We start from the raw sequence: 16,726 nt of genomic DNA, 5'->3' as shown, positions 1-16,726 counted from the left end.
AAGAAAGTCAGTTAACGCGAAAATTAAAGCTGAAGATCCCTCAGAGGATAGGATTAACGCAGGGAACGCTCATGTTTGACTATGGATTCTTGACAGTGTACATATCTCATTTCAAGCATCTTTATTTACCCCACATTGGATTAGTAGTTCCTAGTATTATCATGTCCGAAATTTTGTCCGAATTTTGTCCGAAATCCATAAAATTCATTCCGAAAATTGTCCATCCGAACTTTTTGGGGTTTAATCATGCCGAGGATGAGAGGAAGGCATATAGGGACGGCTGCAAAGTAGGTGCAGACCACTGTACCATCCGTGGCCGTCTTACCGGTTTTGAAAAAACGCTGAGGTGGACTTGGACAAAAAGACGACCGAAGAATTTACAGCCGTCTCACAGCTTTTTGCGAAGTCTTAATTTGCTTTGAGTTTATGGTGACTTGGAAAGGCGATTTTCTAACTCCATAGTAGGATAAAGTGACGTGATGGTGATCACGTTAGCAACAGTAAACCATTCTACTACGGCTGGACTGATCTTTTGAATTGACGGACCGTCTGACTCGCTCTTAAGACGGTCGACTTTGTTGTCCTGTCAGGAGGGACCTTATTCGCCAGTGGTGATGAGGTGTTCGTATCAGCCCCGAGCCGAGTTCTGAGTGACTCTGAAAGCAGCTAGCATAACGTTTTCTTGTATTAGAAGCCAAGGGTTCAAACTTTCAGCTGAACTTTTGTCGCCTCTCTGACGTTCTCAACCTTCTCGTTTGCCCGATAAAAGAACTGTTGGAAAAAAAACTTATCCAAAACAAGAAGAACTTACGAATAACAACATCATGTAGCGGTCTTTCTACAAAGGAAACGATCGGTATTCAAAGATGGGCCTGATCTGGGCCTGATTGGTACAGCCGGTAGCCGCTACGGTTTTATTACTCGATCGCCCGAATCCGGAATTAGTAATCAGAAGCATTTGAGACCGAGTTTTTGATTCAGCTCAACATAGATAGAGCTTTACTGGGTCAAAAGTGCCAGTTACTCAATTTTGTAATCTTGAAAAAGTAGAATAACGACGCTACGGCAGCCCTGGTGCTATTGCATGGTAACTCACTCCTCGCCTACATTCAATTGCAACTGGTGGGATCAGTGCCACCTGGAATCCTAGGAATAACTTGCCTGCCTACAATCCTACAATCACCAGGTTCCACAGGACAACTCTTTTTCTAACACCGCTACAAGATTCTGGATCATGAAAATTAACAACCTCCTTGATGGCTCTTAAAAAAACTATTACCTCACAGGAAACGTTCAGGTCCAAGTTACAAAAGCTAAATCTCTCAACAAGGATTACTTAAGCCCGATCTCTTTACAATTTATTAGTACTCTTGTTATCTAGCTAATCATTTATTACATTAAGTTATACTGAATTACCCATCGTATCATATAAGCCTGCAATTGTTCATCTTGTGAAACTTGTCGCCGGAAATAACTACTTATCCGCTATGAAGTGATTTTCATTAGGTAATATCAATCAGTTGTGGAGAAAAGTTTCGCGGATACGATAATCTAGGTTTTGTTTCCGGAAAAAAATAAAACGAAAAAAATTCATGCCACGGAGGTTAAAAAATTCGGGTATGTTTTTGATTTATTTTATTGAAAAACCGAAAAAGATTTCCCGCGATTAAGTTGACAATCCAGGAAGAAATTAACATAGCAACGGGAAGCGCACTGGACAAAGGTGGACGACGTACAACCTGAGCAGAAGCACCGATTTAAAAAAACAAAAACGATAATAACAAAAACAAAAAAAGACAGTACACCTATTAATTTAAAACTGGAAAGGAGCGTAAAAAGCAGATCCGTCCACACAGTCAAGAGAAAATAAAAATCGACTCAGTGTTACAACACTTCGGGGTAACGCTCCTGGTTTTACTCTTTGTCCGCGCTTTAAAATTAGCCTCAGTGAATATGCTATTTCTTGATGCTGCAAACAAATAAAACTTAGATTACCTTCTTCAATGTCGGTCAGTTTCCTGATGCTCGTGACGCTCCCAAACAAGTGAGAATTGCAAAGCTGCGGTGAAGTAGAATCGCTTCCCTGTTGTTGCGGCATGCGTGTAATGTAAAGATCCTTCACGGACTGCTTTTAGGACTCGCAGAACGGCTTTTTATACCACGGGTAAAACGGCTGACGTCATAAAGGTAAACTGTGCGCGCTATTACGCTCTGGTAGCCGATCGACTGAGAGAATACTACCGTTCTCCGCGAGCAACGCTTCCTTCGATCTTGCTCGAAATACCGACTTTTTTTAAGGAAACCAGCCAAAGGGAACTTTGCTCACATGCACTGGTACGAGAATACGTCGTGTCGAGGTGGCCTCGAACCGTTACGTATAAGTTTGAAACTGAACGCGAACCTGAAAAAGTTAATGAACTTTTGCCAGCTGATAAATATCAGGGGCACCCAACGGATCGTTTAGGTAAATTATCTGTTCGGAAGGTCCTTAATCCCCTGCAATTTTCTAAAGGGAATTTTCACCTCGAACTTTCGTGATATGGGAAATTTAAGGCCTAGTGTTTTCGGATTGACAAAAATGTCGTTTCGGGTGCCGAAAAAAGGTCAGCTAAGATTTTCGGAAAGGAAATAAGACCTAAGGTTTTCGGGAAATGGACAAAGATGCCCCAGTAATTTCGAAAAGACTCAAGCTCCCCTAGAACTACCGAACAGATAAAAATATTATAGCGCGGCCTGAAAGGAACAACGAGCTTTAAAGGCACTCCCAGATAGACTAAAACTTCGTTTCAAATTAAAGGATTTGAGAGAAAACTTTCGTTGGGTGCCCCTGAAATATCCACAAGTCATTTTAGTTTCTTTCGAAAGTGAAGCTCCTAATGATACAAGTTACATGGTGACCTCCAGCAACCATAGGAAAACAGAAAGTGATACAGATAGCAGTTTAATTTCAGGCATAAATTCATTCAAAAGTCATTCATAAATTGACGGAAAGTCACTGAAAATCGAGTGTCCCAGGAGGTACAAAAGCAACATTAGGCCCACTGGGCACTAAATTCTTTGACAAAAAAAACGCCATCCTCACTGGTGACGCCCCACACTCGGAAGCCTGATTGACTGATCGCGTGATCCTGTCTCCTGGCCAACGCACGCTACGCCCGGGACGCTACGCTGACGGTGTCAAGTTGTGAATTTTGTCTTTTTTCTATCCAATGTCAATAAATCAACTGCAATATAATCTTACGAGAAACTAAAGATCTTTCAAAGGAACTCGCAAACATTTTAGGTCCGCTGTAGCACGCTAAAAAATAGACAAATTAAATTCCCGCCAATTTTAATCGGATGACAACTGCCCGTCCCCCCCGCCCCGCTCCCTGCCGCCCAGCTCCGCTTCCCCTCCCTCTGGAGCAGAGGTGTACTAAGCGCGCAATGACGTGTGGGGCATCGTAGGTAAACATGGCGGAGGGTGGAGAAGCTTCGACCCCAAAAGAACAAAGTTTGGAAGAACCTCTTGGCATGAGGGCTGTCTTGATTGGAGCTACTGGCGCTATTGGCGAATGCCTGCTTGGAGAACTCTTGCTTTCTAAGGTTTGTTGTGGAGGTGTTCAATATTTGCTTTGGGTGTCGACAAGTAAGCTTATAATAATTCGTGACTGCAAGTTATTGAAAGCCATGGCTAGACTTAAGCAGTTAGAAGCTCTTTCATCGTCAAATGTACATGGTAAATCAATTTCCTGCTTTAGAAATTAAAAAATTAAGTTTCAGTTTGGTAATTTTTTGAAAAATGCTATTTGATTATTTAAGCTTAAATTAATATTCGTGAAAAGTAAGAAATCAGTTCAATGACCAATATCATGATCAAGCTTATTAATAGGTTAGGTTATGTTAGGATTAATACCAGTCCCCTAAAGAACAGTCAGTCATGTTCTGTAACATGTATATATTACATACACATTTGGAAATTTTTTCTGTTGGTCTGGGTCGAGATTTGTTTTCAACACATGCATTGATTTTCCTGAGCATGACAGGCCTCCCAGTCTGCACAGTGTGACAGAAATTGATGAGATGTCACACGCGCAGAGGCATTTTCTGAAAACTAGCGAATGCACTCACCATGCTCTGCAAACTGGCAAGTGTCCATGCCTGCCGCTTATTGTACCGGGCTCCCCTCATCTGTCATATCAAATCTTTGCTCTCACACATTCTCTGCATTCAGAATCAATGTCATAATTGTTAAATGTGTTGGTACAGAAAATATACAGTCCCCTCCCATGGGAATTTTTTTTTGGTTTTGGACTCCCACCCCACCCTTCTGGTAATTCCAATTTACTTTCATAGTTTCCTTTAAAAAAATTGGGCTTTTGTGACCCCCTCCCACTCAGAATTTGTAATGACTTTCCATAGAGGAACACAACAAGAATATTGATTTGTTGTCTCAGCACATTTCCAAAGTGATTTCTTTGGGTCGGAGAAATGCCACAGTACCTGCTGCTTACTCCATTGATCAAAAAGCTGAGGAAGATTCTGGAAGGCTGGAGCAACATGTTGTAGGTACAGCAGAAACTTGTGTGATTTAACTGGATGTCTGTGTGAGTGAGTTTTTATTTCTTTAACCTTCAGTCTAGGCTCAATTACCAGCCGCTGTTCGGAAAATGAGCCTATGCTCACCCCCGAAAAGACAGCTGGACACGTCTGATTTCTATCGTTGAATTCAGCCAATCAGGTAGTCTCCTACTGAGTCCCCAGGCTCTTTTGCCAGCAGTTGGTTGCCAGGAGAGACTCTGGGGAAATTGAAAAAAAATTTAATGTTTTGATTGGCTTCCCCATAGTGACTAATGCGATTGTTTTACTGCAGAAATCCTGAGGTGAAAACATTTCAAGTCTCTCCTGGAGACTAACTACTGGCCAATGAGTCTGGTCACTCTAGATATGAGATTGGCAAACAAGTGAACAACTAGCATAATAAATATTGTAAAATATTATTTTTTGATCAGTGTTTATTTGATTATGACGTCAGATTTTGAAAACATAAGTACAGAAACAGTTGGTGAGCATTTCAAGGACAAAGATGTGTTCTTTTGTACTTTGGGAACTACACGGCGTGCTGCAGGATCTGCTGTAAGTCTGAGTAATAATCAGTTGGAAACTTGTACTGGTATCATTGTAACCCTTTAAGTACCAGTATCAACATGGTCCTTCTCTCCAGTCCCTGTAGCAATCAACTGTGAACATCATTTATGACGGTTACAATTTGTAATTTATTTTGACTTCATTTTTATTCATCATAACAGTGATGTTAAGACATTTAGCAAAACACAACCATAAAAACCGACGTTTCAGTACCATCATGATGAGATCCCATTGCCAAAGGTGATTAAACGGACTAAGTCAGCGTTCTGCGATTCTGAAATGGCGTCATGATGCTACCAAAATATAGCTTTGTTGAGATTTGCTTGCCTTGCCCAAAAGTAAGGATATATTGCTGATCATGACGACATCGAAACGTTGTTCGATTTTATCATTTATTTTCACTCTCTTATGTATATCTAAACCTTTACTTATAAGGATATTGCTGTTCATTGTGTTGTTATTTACATTTTTGTTATCTATTATATAACAGAGAATAGTAAAGTGGAAGACTAAATCATCAATTTTAATTTGTATTCAATTTTAGGCTGCTTTCAGGCATGTTGATTATGACTATGTGATTAACTGTGCAAAAGTTGCAAAAGAAGCCAATGTTCCACATGTGCTGTATGTGTCTTCTCAAGGAGCCAAAGCTTCTAGCTGGCTTCTGTATTTGAAAGTTAAAGGCCAGGTAAACTACATGTCGTGTGTGCACAAAAGTTTTGAAATACTCTGGTAAAACTTTTATGTACAGTTTTTTGATAAGAGCTGGTATATATAGTCCTGAATCCAAACTTAAGATCTTTAAGGATGTTTTTTAATGTCTTATGACTGTAAGATCATGTAGTTATTTTTTAAATGTTTAGTTCCAAGAAAACTGATTCTTACCAACCCCACTGAAGGTCACCCGAAATTCCAAGGGGAGGTTGCAGGGGGTGTCTCAAAAGCTAACATACCAGCCCAGTCGTTGAATTTTTTAAGGGGGTTAGTTTTTAAAGAAACTGGAGAAGGAGTGAATGTTTGGTTTTACCAACAGAGTGGATAAGGTAAATTGGCCACCATAAAGACATTTTCAAGCGTTAGTCCTTTTTTCAGAGTGAATCCATTATGATATGGGTTCTTTCTGACGAAGGACTAATGTCAGCACTCAAATCTTTTTACAGTGGTCAAATTACCTTGTCAACTCTTTTGATAAAACAGAGATGAATTCTTGAACAGTATTATCTACAGTACTTCTAGATACCAGCTGTCTACTCTAAATTAAGATGAATGTTGGACCAGAGAATTGACTTTGCAGCATATGTTGAAAGTATAATGTTACAGGAACCCTGCATGCTACAGGATCAAGTGGAGTTTTTCTGCTCCTACAAAAACATACATACCTAAGTTGTATTCTAGGATATTAATTAACAGGATTTTTACAAGAAGTGTTCTTAAACCAACGGAAATGTTGCATTTTGTAGAAAGAGGGATTGTAAGTCTCACTTTAACAAATTAAATAAAAGGAAATGTTACTTTAGATTGAACAGAAATCTGGACGAAATATCTGACATATCAAACATTACATTTTGATATTTTCTTCCGGAATTTTGATGTGTTTTGTAATGTCAGGTTGAAGAAGCCTTAAAGGAGATGCACTTTTTAAAGACAAGCATATTTAGGCCTGGCGTTCTAGAAAGAGGGGACAAAAGCAGATTTTTGGAGAGGGCATATGGTAAGTTTATAAGTGATACTGAACAATGACTAAAGGAAGTTTTACAAAATAATGTACATGAAAATAATTATTTATGCTGAAAAAATTTGGAGTGGTCTTTAAAATTATTTCCTAGCAAAATTACTTGTTTAAAGCAAAACAGCTGATTAAAATAGCCGGGAAGTCAGAACATTAAAAGAAATATTTGGACAGAATGTGCTTCTTAAAATGGATGAATATATGGAAAAAGTATTTGAAAAGTGATTGGAACAATGATGTTAAAAGTACCGATAGGTGACATTCATAGTCCAGAAAAAAAGCTCAGGGAAAAACTGTTTAAAGCTCTAATCAATCTCCATGAAGTTTGCAAACAGTGGTGCAGCTGCTGTTCTGTATTTTTTGTGTTCGGACCCCGGAATGGAAAATAATTTCGTGCTTATGTTTTCCAAAGTCTTGGCCAAGTGTGAATATCTTGTGGATGAACATTGGGAATTTGAGACGAAATTTGATAAACTCTACTTAAAATTTTCCGATGGACATGGGTTCAGGGTGGGCTCTTGTCATTTCAAAGTAAAAGTTTCACTGTGACAGAGTGCGATTTTTCTGTTTCCAGGATGGTTTGCAACTTCTATTCCTGTTTCAAAAGTTGCAAAAGGACTAGTAATTGATGCTGAGAGGTTTGCCAGGAGTAAACAGACAGACAGCAGCCAACAAGAGACATCCATTACTTATCACAATGCTGAGATATTAGCATTACTGTCTACAGACTAAAATGAAGCTAGGATTACTCTCAGTCTGTTGGAAATTTAAAGAGGTACTGTCATGGTGATTTTGCTGTATTTTGGTCAAAACTGCTCAGGCAAAAATTATATTTTACAAGAACCTGTTGTGAACAATTCACTTAACTCTTGACTTCCAGTCAGGTTATTGAAACGTCAGTCAATGTCACCTCAAACAGTCCTTTGCAGGAATACACTCACCCAGATGATCAATAACTTCCATCCTTACAACCTGGTTTGTAATAATTATTGTTATTGCTCTTGCAACACCGGGAAGGAAATATTAAGGTTTCTCTCCAAGGAAAAACAAACTTTCTCACACACAAGTGGGAACCATGCCAAGCCGACCCTGAAACGCCATGTGACCTGAAGACCCCCTGCACACTGAAACCCATACTCACAGTCATGTGTGAGAAACATGTTTTCTGCTTCTTTCGTTCCTCAGACAGCAGAAAACCACACATACATGTAATCAGTTTTTAGCGACTTCTCTAAAATACACAGGGAGAACTTGAAAAAGTTGGCCAACTTTTTCAAGTTGCAATCCACTTCCATACTAGCCATTTGAAGCCAAGCATAGTTAATAGAACTTAGTTTCTGTGCAATGAAACACTCAAAATCAGTGACAGTACCTCTTTAACAGTAACTGAGTAGAAAATTTTAGATACAGTGCACTGATAACTTAAGGTTATCGTGTACCTTCAGGGGTGGCTTCAGTTTAACGTATTTAGTGCCTCACAGTTACATTACAGATACCCAAAACCTATATCAAATTAAAGCTTATAGAACTGGGTATTCAAATATTTCATTGCTTTCCCAAGAAAATAAGTTGAAATTTGAAGGTCCAGGTTTTGTTCAGATACAATGGAGATGCTAATGTTTCCTGATTATGGTTGCCTTAGTTGAAGTCTTTATTGGAGAAACAGTCAGTCACTGTTTCTGGTAACTCTTTCATTACACATTATTTTTGCCCAGAGGTGTATTATATTGGATGACTGTGCATTCTATTATTTTTTTTTACAATCCAGGCATCATTGCAATGATTGATAGAGTGGTTTTCCGTTGATTGTTGAAATTCATTTCGCGTTTGCTTTGGTTTTGCTTCACTACGCTCTGTGATTGGTTATCAAAATGCACGCCACTTTCTCAACCAATAAGTAATAAAACCAAAAGCGATTGTGATGTGTTTACGTGCATTTTTGCATGGGGGCAGATACATGTATTTTTACCTTGAGTTAAATTTACTCTGGCAACTCAAAGCAAAAATACATGTATCTGTCTAGTGTTTGCAAAGTAATAACTTTGCTAATTGGTTTTACAACACTCAAATGCCAACCGCTTTTGGCCAGGTAAAGGTTAAGGATGAAAAAAAAAATAGTTAAAGAGTTGAGAACAGCAAAATTCTTGCAAGCCTCAAACCTGAGCTAAATGAGAGAAAACTCTCAAAAAAGTGAAAGATGTGAGCAGATTCAAACTTGATGACAACTCAACAGGCAACAAGTTGGTGCAAGTGCGTGAGAATCTAGCCTGATTCTCAGACGGTCCAGGTCGCTCGTGACCACACACTCTGAGAGAGTGTGTGGCCGCGAGCGACCTGGACCGTCTGAGAATCAGGCTAGTGAGAATCAGGCCTGAGTGAGGGTTTGAACTTTTCTCAACTGTCACTCTCATTTGGCTCTGACTTAAGGGGCAGTGGCATGTTGGGAAATGACATGTGCCTGTTTTTAGAGCTGCTCTTTATCAATTTGTGAGCTTATGGTTACCAAGTGGCAGACAGTTAAATAAATTATCAATTAAGCACCATAAATACAGCAACATGTGTGTTTTGATTTTAGTTTACTATTTATTACAAGAAAATGCTTTATGAAATTGTACAATAAATTAAATCTACTCTTTGTGCACTGTAGCCTATAAATACAACATCCTCACAGTGTAGTACAGTGTTATTTGGTAACTGCCAAGTTTTACCCGTGGTCTTTAAATACAGTGTACTGAAAATTGCCCTAACAATGCCCTGTCATTTATCTTTCGGTTTTTCAAAATGCCCCATTAGTTCTGTCATTAATTTCCTAGCATCTCAAACAAAGCACCGCTTGATTGATTTCTTTCATTTCACGGCAAACAAAAGAAATCTGATTTAATGCACTTGGCTTGATTTACCAGGCAAACTATAGAGTGTTTTCACATGACGTCACGGCGGCCATGTTGGTGTCCCAAAAGAAAGAAATGGCGGCCATGTTGGTGTCCCAAACTAAACCTCTGGGAATTGAACTCTATTTTTATGCAAATACTTTCTTTTGTTTCATTAAACCAATATAACCAGTAGTCACGTGAATGAAAACACTCTATTGGCTAAAACCATATGAGCATTTTTTTTCCCAAAAAATTAAAACTTTTGATAAAAAAAAAACTAGACTACCAGCATTGTTAAGTAGCATATAAAAACAGGTTTGTGTGTCACTTATAAGACAGTGTTCTTTTATAACACACTTCCCACCAAGTCCTTCAATTATTTATCAATATGAGACAACAGACATCTGAAGTGTTGCTATACAGTGTCACTCTCCACTTGCTTTTGAAGTTTCTGGTAAAATATACTGTCCAGTTGTCTTTGTCTATACCAGACCATAAAGGATGAAATTATTAAGCCTACAACCATCAATCCCTGTTAAAAAGAGAGAGAAAAAATAACTTGAAGTCAGTTGTTAGATCTGATCAGATCATTCCGCTTTATCATCATGGTAATTTAAAATAATTTTTCTGATATGGGTAAGGTAATGAAATTAACCATTGACACTGGAAAGAGTACCTTAAAGTTATGTGAAAAAGGCCAAATTTGGGAGCTTTGTCTTTTAAAAATGGTGAAGAAATAGTTTCATTAAGCTGACATTTGTATGAGGATGGGCACGTTTTGCTCGTTGTCATACAGACCTCCAAAAATTAATTCCTGAGATAAACAATGGTAAAAGGCTGCCACAGTACATGAAGATCTAAAAGTAATGACGTTTTACTCTGGACTGTGGCTCTTACTGGTACTTCCCCCCCCCCCCCCCTTCCTCAGTGTCTACTAGGTCTAGGACTAGGATTAGCAGTTTTTACAGCTCAACTCCACTTGTAAACACTACATGATGGCATACCTGCCCCTTGCTGAAAAAAAAAAACAGTCAATAGAAAACAAGAGTGAATGGTCTAATAATTGTTCGAGCATAACCTGGTGACCGAGCTATGCAACCAATTAATTTGGTAAAATTGGTTTGTTTCTAACAATTAATTTTGCAAATTGGGCAACTATTTGGACACACAATCGTATTAAGTCTATTGAATTAATAGTAATAATTGTTAGACCTCCAGGCAATTTTAGCCAATCAGACTGTAAGTTGCCTAATAGACACTGAGCTATGCTAAAGAAACAAAAATGTTTTCAAGTTGGAGTGCCTCCAACATTGAAACAATGTCTAGTTGTGAGGTTTGGGTTTGGTTGCTACAAAGAACCATGTACAATGGAAAATGGTGAAACACAGGTAGAAAAATCTGGGTGACAGTTTGGTGGTGATGCTACCCATCATAATTCACACAATATTGTCATACACTATGTAAACATTTCTGTGTCCTCAACACAATACATAAAAGTAAACAAATGACTTTACCTGAAACATCCAGAATTTTTTTTCTTCCCACTCTATAAGTAAACAACTAGGAAAAATAATAACAAATCAATTGCTGCTAACTTAGTACCAAGGATTTTAGGTATTCCATATTCATAATTAAAAAAAAAAACCAGTTACACACATGTAACTAAAAAATTACCTTTTATAAAATTTTATATTTGAAGCAATACAGAGTGTTTGCTGTATATTTCCATTCTCTAAACATCCATGAATAGTCTTCTACAAAAAAATAACAACCAAGAAACAATGAGAATTATGTATTACCAAGTATTACATATTGCAATAAACCAACAAAAATGTTATATTCTACACATAATTATAGTGTATGGCTTATCAAACTACAGCAATTAAACCAACATTGACCTAAACTTACACTGTTCTTGCTAAATTAAAATTCACATAATTTCAGCCAGGGTTTTACAAGTGGCAAGATCACGCCGGCTCATTGGGCACCCCCTGAGCGTTTTAGGGCTTAATTGTTTAAATATTCATTTGAACTGTCAGAATTGAAAGTTAGATCACAAAACCCAAAGATTTGCACAACCTAAATGTAACAATGGACATTTTTTACTAAGACGCATATATGTTTTTTTCTAAACTGATTGGACAAGTCAGAGTGTAGGTGGAAGCAAGGTATTTGTTATTAAATATTTACCTTCTCATAATCACTACAATGAACACATTTTCCAAGAACCTTGGTCTCTTCTTTCTGCCAACATTTTGAATTTGCATCCATTATGGCATTCCCTAATGAACAACAACATTAACCCCTTTCAGTACATCATCACCCTTTTGCTGATTGGAAGTTGTGCTTGTTGTTGTGACTGTGTGACTCATGTGACTTTGCATGGAATTAAGTTTCTAGTTTTCTAGACTGTGCATGTTTTAACCATGTACTGTAATGGTACTGAAAGGTAGTTTGGGCTGCAATACATAGATTGTAACACAATGTGAAGACCCACAGTGCAGGTCAACCAAAACATACAGTATATGTGTATAATGTCTCTGCTACAGACAAATACATACAAATACGCGTCTAAAAATCTGTAGATGTGCATCTAGTCTGACGCATTACATGTAGCATGTATGAATAGAGGGATTTATCCAAAGATGGAGACAGTAAACCAGTTGTGTTTATTGTGAGTTGGTTGTGTCATTGCTGTGAATACAGTGCAATCCTCAACTCTTACACAATTCTATAAGAACATAGCCAAATCCTTTGCTTCAACAGGCCAGCCACACAGCGGAGCTCCTGAACAGAGGAAACCATGACCATTCTAGGCTATTGCATTTAGATGCTCTGTTCTTCCCCTCTCAAAACATAGAGAAAAAGAGATGAAGAAACAAAAAAAAAAGTAATGACACCTTTAGCCACTGAACCCAAGCCAGCCATACCATGAGATGCAAATACACCTGTAGAGTGCCACTGTATCAGGGAAAAGAACATACACTCCTTTACATTTCTTTGCGTATTGGAAGGTATAGTGCGAGTAAAGATATTGTTCTGCGCACTCAGTTTATCGAGGAATCAGTCAAGCGACAAACTCATTAGGTGCTTGCTTCTCAATTACTGAGCCTCAATCTTAATACTTGATTCTCACAAGTTTTGAGTATCGAGGATCGAGACTCAAAAAAGACCGTCATTTTATGTCAACACACTTTTCAATGGTACTGTAAACTAAGATTATGTATTATGGATATACGTTGTGTTTCAATGTTATCCTTGTTCAATTTTTATTTTATTTTGTTTTACACTCAGAACCAAGGATAAAATTGAACCACAATATATACGAGGTACATGCCATTACCGTCCAAAGAAAGCTCAGAATTTGTTTCCTCTTCAACAGTGTATGGTACCTCACTCACAGAAGCCTTCAGCCTGTGCACGAACCCCGTTATTTATAATATATCAAAAGACTAACAGCATGCAGTTTGAGAGAACTAAAGAAAGTGGAAAAAATTGGGACAATTGTTCTATTTCTAAGTGCGCTTACATGATTTTCGTCCTAAAGTTTAAGTACATTCGTTCCCTTAAAGTACACAACGACATATACTCACCAACAGAACTTGAGTTGCCGTTCTTTTTAAGTTTTTGGCGAGCTGTGCTGTTCAAATCTACAACAGCTGGGGTCGTACTCGACGAGACTTGTGCGTCCTTTTGTCCCCTTCTTTTCCTAATTTGAATACTGGGGTGACAAAAGGAACCAAGACGATGTTAAGTTAGACCTCTAATATTCATTTACGTTAAAATAAACTTGTAAAACGCACCTGAAATTAGCTATGAGCAGTAAAATTATCAGTCCGGACACAATCACAACAATCCGCCATTGCTTCATTTTCTTCTGACTCGATTTCAATAACGACCGTTTGGTGTCCAGACCTCCACACACTATTTATAGCTTTGACGCTCCTTTGACGCAGATTTGACGCGACACATTTGACGTGTTCACTAAAACTCCTTGGATGAGCAGCTCCTTGGATGCTGTTTTTGTACTTTTTTTCTTCTCTTTAGTTTTTGATTCCTATAATACCTATATACTATAGACTTCGTGTCTATATCTCTAGCCTATGTACATCCGCCTCCTCCCCTACAGGCTAACGCTTACTTATCTCCACTCCACAATGTAATTCTCTCTTGTACATTAATCCTAGGCTTTACAAACATTTCCTACATTTTCTAATATCTCAATAAAGCTCAGTGTCATTTTTTTGTTTACTTAAAAGTAGGTGGTGGTCAACTAGAAAGCCTTTGCTACTTTGACCACCACACACGTTTTATAATTTGTACTGTATTTATTTTTATCTTGTAATCATCTGTTGTAATACTTTTCTTTCTAAGTTAATGTTGTGTAAATATAAATAGTGTGAAATAAATGAACCATTGAGCCACTCGAAGGAAACAGGCTAGCAGTGCACCTTTGTCTAGAAACTTATTTGAACCAGATGAAGTAGACATGGTAAAGGAGAGAATATCATTGCCCGGCATTTTGTCTTGAGATTTCGAGATAGGTATAGATTTTGATGATTTTGGTCTGAAATGATAATATGGCGCATGTTTTCTTTCAATATCAGTTTGTTTGTTTTTTCTTCATTCTTGGCCTGACAAAGTGTGTGGACTCAGGTTTTGAGTCTAATATTTTTTTGAGAGTACTGAAATGGAGTTTTACTGCTGAGGCCTGGATCAAAAGATACCGCGCGTTCAAGCTTTTTTCCTTTCCATTATTTTTGTTTTTTGTTGTTTCTTCTTCTCTCTCTCCCTTTCTTCAACTGACGTAGGCGTACGGCAATGTTCAAAACAACAGTCAATTTGACTACAGGAACACGTCCTTATATTATATAGCTGAACAGACGGTCGGCACTGAAAAGCATTCTTATTGGTTCCCTGAGCGGTTCTAATTTTCCTATACGTACTACCTCTAAAATCAGTGGACCACTTGCGTTACAACGCCGAACATTTGAAAAGTCAGCAAAGTGTCATGATTTGAAAAAAGCCTCCCACTCTAATAGGTCGCCCTGAGGGCTAAAATAATAAAGCTTCCACAGTAAATAGTTTGGACCAGTTAATAGGGATCGATGTCTAAATTGTTTGAAAGAAGTCGGCGTTAATACTGTACCCATGTCTCCAAATTATTTTCACTTCAGTCTGAAACTTCAGTAAAACTATCCTCGTGAAAACTGAACAGCAATATGACTGGAGGTTTTGTTCTATTTAATTTTTTCACACGTTTGTATGAATCGAACTGAGTCGAGAAATTATTCAAGGCCATCATGAATAAGGAAACCCTTCCAGTGTTGAGTGCAAGTGCCATTCAAAATTCCAGCGTGCACGCTGACGACTCGATCCCTCATCATATTTTGGACTTTTTTCATACAGCTGTTTTGGAAGGCGGCGACATGGATTTAATTCGTTTACGAATCCCCTTGGTTGGTTATTGCCTGTTTCTTCTTTACTTTAGACTCACCAGGTCACTGGGTAGGTAAAACAATCTTTTCTCAGGATTTTAATTCAGGAACAGGTCAAATGCAAGAACTCACCAATTTCCGCCGCAGTATAGTTTCTTCCTTTGAACTGAGCATCAAATCTTACCCAATAATCGCTTTTTATCTTTTAGAGGTTGACTTGCTGGAGGCTTTTCAGGTGGGCTCCCAAATTCCAGGAATTTACCGTGAAATGGAACTAGGTTTTACCGAATTTCGACTTACAGACGCCATTCCGAGGATTTTAGCTCCGAACAACGTGGTACAGGAAGTCGCCGGCCTTCTTCAACAATACGACGAATTTATGATAATCGCCAACTTGAAAATGCAGTCAGAGCGTTCTGGCATGGACACAGTTTTTTCTATAGAGGACGAAAATTCAGGAAAAGCATTTTTCGCGTTTTGGACAGATGCTAAACGTCGTAAAGTTGGCTTCAAGGTTTTGTCGAGTGGTCGCGAAAAAGGAGTGCCTTTCAAACATTTGAACATTGAAACAGAGAAGTGGTATAACATCGTTGCTCGAATTTACAGCAAAAATTCTAAAGATTCAAATTCCGCTGTAGACATGTTCATAAATTGTGAAAATGTCGGAACACTGGATTTGCCTTCGAAGCTGTCAGTTATCATGCAAAATCACTCGCTTCGCTTCCTTCTTGCACAAAGAGGAAAAGACAAGAAGCCATCTTGGTCTAAGTGGAGTGTAAGTGTATTCTATCTATTTGCACTGTTTTGTGTAAATCGTTTCTTTAGTTTATTTAACTTGTGATTTGAAATTCATTTTTGATTGCCACTATTGCCTCTGCGAGACTTGTTCAGAGTTTCATGTTTAATGCTTGTATTTGCATACTAAAATTATTGATTCTATTTGTTTAAATTTGTCTATCCACGAAACCTTCATATGCTTGAAGCAAAGATCTATGCCAAAAATATCGCATTCCCTCCATTAAAATACAAGATTTTTTCTATTGTTTTTAACTCTCACAATGGAAAAGGGTTGGGACTTTAATACCAGATTTATATGTAAAACCCTCTTACACAAAGAACGAGCATGAATAGAGTTTGAGTCGCCAAATTCATATCTGACTAGCCTGATTAATGTACAGCGGTGTGCGGAAATCTTGCCTGGGAAGTGGCCTTATGTACATGGGTACATTTGTTAAGGGTGGAGGGACTTACTGAAATTCACTGTCAACACAATTTTTTTTTTCATAAATTCACATTACGATATGACAGTCTTAAAAAAAGTGAATAAACATAACAAAAGTTTTAGGCTTGAATATTTAGAAGGAGTTGCTTATTATATTTTGTCACAACTGAAAGTGTAGCTTCATAGAGGGAGGGGGGGGGGGAGGAAAAAGTGGAAACGTATCAATGCAAAAACCACCATCTCACCTCCCCTAGTAACATTATTTTTGAAAAAAGAAAATGCTCATTTCTAAGTTTTTTCCTTGTAATCTTGGTAGACTTTTACTTACAGATATCAT

At 38.1% G+C, this 16,726-nt stretch overlaps 3 protein-coding genes and 1 long non-coding RNA gene across 5 annotated transcripts in view; 3 read left to right on the top strand and 1 right to left on the bottom strand.

The window, feature by feature from the left end:
- Window positions 1-3,424: 3,424 nt before the first annotated feature.
- Window positions 3,425-7,723, top strand: LOC146468243 (protein HTATIP2-like). The gene is made up of 6 exons (XM_085124759.1): window positions 3,425-3,585; window positions 4,437-4,548; window positions 5,015-5,115; window positions 5,672-5,815; window positions 6,736-6,838; window positions 7,431-7,723. The coding sequence occupies exons 1-6, from the start codon at window positions 3,454-3,456 to the stop codon at window positions 7,586-7,588; spliced, it is 750 nt and encodes a 249-aa protein (XP_084980885.1). The 5' UTR covers window positions 3,425-3,453; the 3' UTR covers window positions 7,589-7,723.
- A 1,250-nt stretch (window positions 7,724-8,973) lies between these two features.
- On the top strand, window positions 8,974-9,403 carry LOC146468242 (uncharacterized). The gene is made up of 2 exons (XR_014867543.1): window positions 8,974-9,106; window positions 9,211-9,403. It is a non-coding gene; the product is annotated as an uncharacterized LOC146468242 (long non-coding RNA).
- A 586-nt stretch (window positions 9,404-9,989) lies between these two features.
- Window positions 9,990-13,660, bottom strand: LOC146468241 (protein JTB-like). Of its 2 annotated transcripts, XM_085124761.1 has the most exons (7): window positions 13,533-13,660; window positions 13,323-13,450; window positions 11,920-12,011; window positions 11,404-11,483; window positions 11,244-11,289; window positions 10,135-10,261; window positions 9,990-10,099 (listed from the first exon to the last, which is right to left on the bottom strand). In XM_085124761.1, the coding sequence occupies exons 1-6, from the start codon at window positions 13,598-13,600 to the stop codon at window positions 10,145-10,147; spliced, it is 531 nt and encodes a 176-aa protein (XP_084980887.1). In that variant the 5' UTR covers window positions 13,601-13,660; the 3' UTR covers window positions 9,990-10,099; window positions 10,135-10,144. The 2 variants fall into 2 exon arrangements, with proteins under 2 accessions (XP_084980887.1, XP_084980886.1); XM_085124760.1 differs by having other exon boundaries at window positions 9,990-10,261.
- A 1,418-nt stretch (window positions 13,661-15,078) lies between these two features.
- Window positions 15,079-16,726, top strand: part of LOC146468240 (cartilage oligomeric matrix protein-like) — a 19,596-nt gene continuing 17,948 nt past the window's right edge. The window contains exons 1-2 of the mRNA XM_085124867.1: window positions 15,079-15,237; window positions 15,377-15,942. Of these exons, the coding sequence (XP_084980993.1) occupies window positions 15,159-15,237; window positions 15,377-15,942 (645 nt within the window). The 5' untranslated portion in view covers window positions 15,079-15,158. The remainder of the gene's footprint in view (window positions 15,238-15,376; window positions 15,943-16,726) is intronic.

Source organism: Pavona decussata, unplaced genomic scaffold (assembly GCF_977016875.1).
Source record: "Pavona decussata unplaced genomic scaffold, jaPavDecu1.1 SCAFFOLD_133, whole genome shotgun sequence".
NCBI classification, from domain to species: domain Eukaryota; kingdom Metazoa; phylum Cnidaria; class Anthozoa; order Scleractinia; family Agariciidae; genus Pavona; species Pavona decussata.
This window is presented reverse-complemented; position numbering and strand designations above follow the sequence as displayed.

What these genes read in the sequence shown, in the direction of transcription:
- LOC146468243 (XM_085124759.1), top strand. Translation starts at nt 3,454, where the DNA reads ATGGCGGAGGGTGGAGAAGCTTCGACCCCAAAAGAACAAAGTTTGGAA. An exon ending in GCTGGAGCAACATGTTGTAG is followed by an intron (nt 4,549 to 5,014) that starts GTACAGCAGAAA and finishes TTATGACGTCAG; the next exon opens with ATTTTGAAAACATAAGTACA. An exon ending in GGCGTGCTGCAGGATCTGCT is followed by an intron (nt 5,116 to 5,671) that starts GTAAGTCTGAGT and finishes ATTCAATTTTAG; the next exon opens with GCTGCTTTCAGGCATGTTGA.
- LOC146468241 (XM_085124760.1), bottom strand. Translation starts at nt 13,600, where the DNA reads ATGAAGCAATGGCGGATTGTTGTGATTGTGTCCGGACTGATAATTTTA. An exon ending in CGGCAACTCAAGTTCTGTTG is followed by an intron (nt 12,012 to 13,322) that starts GTGAGTATATGT and finishes GTTGTTCATTAG; the next exon opens with GGAATGCCATAATGGATGCA. An exon ending in AATATAAAATTTTATAAAAG is followed by an intron (nt 11,290 to 11,403) that starts GTAATTTTTTAG and finishes TATTTTTCCTAG; the next exon opens with TTGTTTACTTATAGAGTGGG.